Source organism: Mastomys coucha, unplaced genomic scaffold (assembly GCF_008632895.1).
Source record: "Mastomys coucha isolate ucsf_1 unplaced genomic scaffold, UCSF_Mcou_1 pScaffold21, whole genome shotgun sequence".
Lineage (NCBI taxonomy): Eukaryota > Metazoa > Chordata > Mammalia > Rodentia > Muridae > Mastomys > Mastomys coucha.
The window spans coordinates 147,986,921-147,993,908 of record NW_022196904.1 but is presented as its reverse complement, the minus strand read 5'-3'; the positions used below and the strand labels follow the sequence as shown (position 1 = coordinate 147,993,908).

At 35.3% G+C, this 6,988-nt stretch overlaps 1 protein-coding gene across 3 annotated transcripts in view; it reads left to right on the top strand.

Moving 5' to 3' along the window:
* Positions 1-6,988, top strand: part of Vps13a (vacuolar protein sorting 13 homolog A) — a 191,877-nt gene that overhangs the window by 48,661 nt on the left and 136,228 nt on the right. For all 3 annotated transcript variants that reach the window (XM_031389843.1, XM_031389844.1, XM_031389845.1), the window contains exons 18-19: positions 694-880; positions 964-1,078. In XM_031389843.1, the coding sequence (XP_031245703.1) occupies positions 694-880; positions 964-1,078 (302 nt within the window). The remainder of the gene's footprint in view (positions 1-693; positions 881-963; positions 1,079-6,988) is intronic.

Here is a 6,988-nt window from a genome sequence, read left to right as displayed (position 1 = left end):
GTCTGCTCAGAACACTAACCCAGACAGACCGGAAGGAACCAGAGTCACTGGGCTGGTGGAGTTCCTGTATACCTGGTCCCTCTGGTCCCAGTTACTCCCAGTGTTGGGACAGATGTTGGTTTCTGCTTACCTCTGATCCTGGGTGTGTCAGAGCACCTGGGAGTGGAGCTTCCTCTGGGTGTTGTGGGACTGGCTGCAGAGCTTGTGCCTAAGGTCAGCTCTGGACCCCAGCCCAGACAGACCAGAAGGAACCCAAGTCCCAGTATATTTCTTTCTTTTTATCATATCCCTTGTAGCAAAATACTTTAAATTTTGACCTACTTTGATTTATTTAGACTTAGTTTATTATATTTGTATTTTGGTATATCCATGACATTTTCCTAAAACAAAGGCACAATGTATATCTTAAATATTTCTATAAGTATTTTATAACATTACCTCTTTAAATTTAGCTTATGTGCCCCCTTCAAGTAAAGATATCAAATACCAGCTATCATAGCTCTTTAATGTAAAACTTAAGATGACTATGACACTTAATGAAATTATCTACTAAAATTCCTAAGAATTGTATATTTTCTTTTATAGGAACTGAATTATAGAAATACAAAGAAAAATGTCTTTACTGTTTTATAATTATGTAAATTGATAAACTTTAAAATTATATTGACTCCTAATTTTTGTTCCTTTGTACAGATTTGAAACCAAAATTGATTCATTTCATATTACTGGCTTACCAGATGATTTCAAAAAACCCCACCTACTGTCTTCATTGGATGATATGTCACTCTTCCAGATTACATTTGAGATAAATCCTTTAGATGAAACTGTTGCTCAGAGGTGCACCATAGAGGCTGAGCCTCTAGAGATAATATATGATGCAGTAAGCATTTTCTGTATTCCTAAATCTGTTTGTTTTCGTTCGTTTTGAGTTGTGCGTCATGCTAGTGGTGCTTGTTTTAACAGAGGACAGTCAATAGTATAGTCGAGTTCTTCAGACCTCCAAAAGATGTCCACCTAGCCCAGCTCACGTCGGCAACTTTGACAAAATTGGAAGAATTTCGGGAGAAAACAGCAACAGGTAATTTGTGAATTAAATAAAATATTAAAATTTTACTTTAAATGCATTTCTAGACTTGATATAGTTGGGTAGAAAGTAATCCACTTCATTTGCTAGGTAGATATAAGGAAAATTATTTTTTATACTCAGAGCTTAATTTGATAATCACATTTAAGTGAATTGAAAATTTTGACTTAGGTATTTAGACCTCTGTTTGTGGTAGTAGGAGGCTTTGAGGTTTCATTCTTTTATAATGAACTCCAGAGTTTGGTGGGTTAGGCAGAGGAATCAAAGTTCTATCTTCTTTTGTTCTCAAGGAGAATAAAAGGTATAGGTATACAGTACCTCAGTTTGAATTTAATATGTTTTCATCTTTGTTTATTATTCATTTGTGGCTATTCTTCTTCTGTTTGCTACAGATTCCATTTATATTTCAAATTTCTGAATTTTGTTCCATCTCATGTACTGTGGTGTATATAGTAGAAGCCACGTAGAAGTATTCATTAATAAAGCTCTTTTTCAGTTATTTCCTCTTACTGTATAGAAACTGATACTCACAAATAAATGTAAATTCATTGTTTCTAAATCCAGTAGCCAGTCAGATTTAGATATTTTTTTTCTCCAAGATTACTCTATAATTCAATCAGACCTTCAAAGAAGATCTGATACCAATACTCTTCAAACTATTTCACAAAATAGAAACAGAAGGAACTCTACGCAATTCATTCTATGAAGCCACAGTTATACTGCATATTCTCCCCTGGAGATGGAACAGTTTCTGTGTAATCCAGGAACCTGTCACAATTTCCTTTCATAGAGGACTTCATAAGAGATTTTTTTCTACTTATATCGTATTTAATGTTCCAAATAGATTTTAAAAACTGGTTGAATGAATATTACGTTTAGCTTCAGAAGGTATCATGTATATTAAAGAGGCATTTAACTATTATAAATTATTTTGATGACTTAAAAAATGCCAATACTGAGTTGTATATTTTAAAATACATTTTATTAGTTAAATAAAAAAAGAAAAAAGAACTAAAACAGTAGATATCCACTATATAAAATTATAATGTCTTAGAAAGTATAAAAATATACTTTAATATATTTTTAATCTTAGAAAACTGCCTTTAAGTGTGGTTTATGTACCCAATGAGACTCCCTTGAAGAAACTAATTATCATTTATTAGTGTTAGTTAATTGATGATAGCTTCTTAGGAATGGGAGCTTGTGTCTACCTCCCCGTCTCAGCGATGAGACCCTCTCTTCTTTGGGTCTGTGCAGGCCCTATACAAGCTGCAACAGTCTCTGAGTTCATATGGGTATCAATCTTGTTGTGTCTGGAAGCTACTATTTTCTTAATATCATCCATCCCTTTTGGCTCTTAGTCTCCTCTTCAACATAGTTCCCTGAGCCCTGAGGGTAAGGATTTGATGAAGATTTCCTTTTTAGGTTTGAGTGTTCCAGGGTCTCTCATTCTCTGTGTATTGTCCAGTTGTGGGTTTCTGTATTAATTCCCATCTACTGCAGGAGGAAGCTTTTCTGATGATGGCTGACTGAGATTCTGATTTACGGCTATAGAGAACGTTGTTAGTAATTTTACTGCTACATTACTTCAGCAGAACAGTATTTGGTTTTCTTCTGGGTCTATGGCCTACCTAATCTCAAATTCTTGGCCACTGGAGCATTGCCAGGCACAGGGTTCTTAGATTGGGCCTTAGATCAAATCAGATAATGGTTGGTTATTCCCACAATGCTTGTGCTACTATTGCATCAGCATATCGTATAAGCAGGTTCCCCTTGTAGATTGGAGGTTTGTAGTAGGTTGGTTCATTTACCTTCTCCAGTTGTGTGCAAAGTACCTTCTAAAATTATGAACACTAATCAGTTTGGGTGAAGGCTCTGATTAGGCACCAACCAGCTCAACTTCTCTGTCTTCAGTGAGATACAGAAGAAAGTGTTGTCTTTAGAAATGAGTCTTTACCATTAGTTTGTGGAGAAAAGTATGCAAAGACTAAATAATTTTTTTCCTCCCTATCTCCTGCTCCTAGAATGCTGGCTCTGAGACTAATTATCAATAAATGCCTGGGCCACAAGCTTTGGCTCATTCCCCTCCTAGCTCATAACTTACTTAACCCACTCAGACTACTCTTTGTCTTCCACATGTGTAATTACCTCTCCTCAGCTTCATGTGTCCAAGTCTGGGGTGAATCTCTAGTCTATCATGAGTTCAGCCACCTACTGGTTTATGTCTGTCTCCTCAGCATTCCATCCCAAATCTTCCACACCTCTCGCCATTTCCCAGAATTCTCTTGTACATCCTTGGTGTCCTGTCTCATATTTTCTACCTCAGCTCATTGGCTATAGGTTTTTTTATTGGTAGGTGTTGCCTATAAGAGATTCTCTCTACAGACATAGCATTGGAAATAGCCTATGTTGTTTAGGGGTTTCCTCAGGCCCCTTTGGCCAGCAGTTCAATTAGATGTAACCTATTCCTGGCACTAGGCTTTACTTGGTTGCAAGAGATGTCTAGTTGGGACTTTGTTTCCTCCCATTATTTTGTGACTCTGTTAGATTCCTTTCATATGTCTACATTTAAAGAAGCTTCTACTGCAGTGAGTTCCTATATAATCTTTCAAATGGTGCTTACTGTTAACTGTCCCACCCATATTCCTTCTTTTTGTCCCCCACTTCATTTCATTTTCCCAATCCAGTCTACTCAATTTTTAACTCTGTGTCCTGTTTGTCTTTGTTTGAGAAAGCCTTCCCTTTTCCCTAGTTCCTTGCTCTGTACCTAACTCTAGTTATTCAGATAATAGTACACATTTTGGATGCTTAAAAGCTAGCATCCATATAAAAGAGAATACATACCATATTTGACTTTTTGGGGTCTGGATTACCTCAGGATGATTTTTTTTCTAGCTCATTTACCTTTTTTTTTTTTAATTTCAGGTTTTCTTGTGAACATGTTTGTGCAAGTGTCTCTGCAATAGGATATAGAAACTGTTTTGAATATGCTTGGCTCAGGGAATGACACTATATGGAGGTGTGGCCTTGTTGGAGGAAGTATGTCACTGTGGGCATGGGCTTTAAGACACTCATCCTAGCTGTCTGGAAGCCATTCTTCTCCTAGCAGCCTTCAGGTGAAGATGTAGACTCAGTTCCTCATGCACCATGTCTGCATGGACACTTCCATGCTCCTACCTTGAAAATGGACTGAATGTCTAAACCTATAAGCCAACACCAATTAAATGTTGTCTTTATAAGAGTTGCCTTGGTCATGAGTGTCTGTTCACAGCAGTAAACCCTAACTAAGACAGAGTCAGTCTTTTGGGTAGATGCTGGGAGTTTTATAGTATAGGTAGATTATGAGGTAGGTCTATTCTCAACTTCCTGAGAATCCAACACACTGATCTCCATATGGCTGTCTAAGTTTGTACTTCCTCCAGGAATGGATGGTTGTTTCCCTTCCTCCCCCTCCTTGCCACCTTGAGCTGTCAGTTGTTTATCAGTCTTGGCCATTTTAGCTTATGGAAGATGAAATCTCAAAGTAGTTTTGATTGGCATTTTTTAATGTCTGTGGATATTGAACATTTATTTAGGTGTACTTAGTATTTTGTGTTACATTTTTGAGAACTCATGGTTTAATTTGTGACACCTTTTCTGTATCTAATGAGATGATTGTAGTTTTTGTAACTCATTCTGTTTATGTGATAGATTACATTTACTGATTTACATATGTTGAACTATCCCTGCATCTTTGGGATGAGGCCACCTTGATCATAGTGGATGATCTTTTAGATGTGTTTTTGGATTTGGTTTGCAAGTATTTTAGTGAGAAAATTTGCACCTACATTCAAAAGGGAAATTCATAATTTTCTTTCTTTGTTGGGTCTTTATGTAGTTTGGGTATCAGGGTAATTGTGGGCTCATAAAAAGAATTAGGGAATGTTTCTTCTGTGTCTGTTTTGCAGAATTTGAATAATATTGGTGTTTTTCTGTGCTGAATCCTGTGCTGTATTCGTCTAGTCCTGGCTTTTTTTTTTTTTTTTCCGTTATGAGGCTTTTAATTACTGTTTCTGTATCATTGGGGTTGTGAGTCGGATTAGTTTGATTATATCTGATCTTGAATAAATTTGGTAGTCACAGATATATTGAGAAGTTTACCCATTTATTCTAAATGTTCTGATTAGGAGGGGGTACAGATTTTTGAAGTATGTCCTAATGGTTCTCTGGCTTTCTTTGTTGAGATGCCCCCTTTTCACTTCTAGTTTTGATAATTTGGGTATTCTCTTTCATCCTTTACCTAATTTGGCTAACAATTTGTCCATACTCATTTTCTCAAAAAAGCTATTTTATTGATTCTTCTGTTAATTTTTGTTTCTATTTTTATGAATTTCAGCCCTGACCTTGATTATTTTTCTTGCTGTATGTTTCTTTTGGGTGTTAGGTCTTTTGCTCTAGAACTTTCAGGTATGCTATTAAGTTACTAACTAGTATACAAATTTTTTTATATAGTGGTATACAAATTTTATATAGATGTATACAAATTTTTTATATAGTGGTTGGAACTTGCATCTGAGAACCACCTTCATTGTATCCCATAGGTTTATGTATGTTCTTTTCATTTTTATTAAATTTTTAAAGAAATTTATTCTTTATTCTTTTTTTTTCTTTTTTGTCTTGCCCCATTTTCCATTCAGCAGTGAATTGTCCAGTTTCCATGAATTTGTAAGTTTTCTTTTGTTGTTGCTATCTAGCTTTAGTGGTCACTTTTCTTGTGTCTGTTAAGATTTGCTTTGTGTCCAAGTATCTGGTCAATTTTGAGAAAATTCTGTGATCTGCTAAGAAGAAGTTAGATTCTTTTTTCGGGGTATGTGAAATGTTGTGTAGATGACTGCTAGATCCATTTGAGTTACGTTATTTAACACCAGCATTTCTCTGTTTAGATTTTGTCTGGTCTGTCTTTTGGTTAGAGTCAAGTATTGATGTCACTTACTCTGTGTGTGTGTGAGATTAATTTTTGACTTTAGCTGTAGTGTTTCTTTTATGAACTTAAATGCCTTTGTGTTTGGTACATAATTGTTTAGAATTGCAATATTCTCTTGGAAGATTCTTTCTTTGGTCCTTTTGTATCTTTCTTGATACAAAAGGAAGTCTATTTTGTCAGGTATGGAAAAATGTCTACATCTGCTTACTTCTTTGGTCCATTTGCTTGGACCATCCTTTTTCATCCTGTTACTCTGAAGTAACACCTATCCTTTGATGTTAAGATTTCTTTTTTTTTTTTGTTTCAATATAAGATGTATTGTGTTTTGTCATCAATTCTGCTAGGCTAGTCTGTATCTTTTTATTGGGAAACTGAATCCATTGATGTTGAGAGTTATTAATGAACGATGTCAGTTGGTTTTCGTTATTTTGTTTTGGTGGTGTGGATTTTTTTCCCTCTTTTCATTTGCTGGTCTTAGATCATTGTTTTCTAGGGTGAATTCTAGTACCTTTTTTAGAGCTTTGTTGGAATAAAGATATTGTTTCTTTTTTTTTTTTTCTTAAATCATGGAATATTTTTCCTTCTGCATGTGTTGTGACTGAATTTTTGCTGGATTTGGTGGTCTGGGTACTTTATGTAGCTTTACATTGTGTTATTCTAATGGGTCTTCCTTTATATGTTACTTGATCTTTTTCCCTTGAAGTTTTAATATTCTATTTTTGTTCTTTATGTTAAATGTTTTGATTATTATGGGTTCTGGGGAATTTCTTTTTTTTTTTTTACCCTTGTCTTCTACCTGAGATTCTGGCTTCCATGTCTTGTGCTGTGTTGATGAGGCTTGCCTCTGAGGTTTTTTTTTGTTTGACCTCCTATATGTTTCAACTCAGTCGGGATTTTTGTTAGTGATTCTATTTATACTACCATGTCTTGATTTTTTTTTT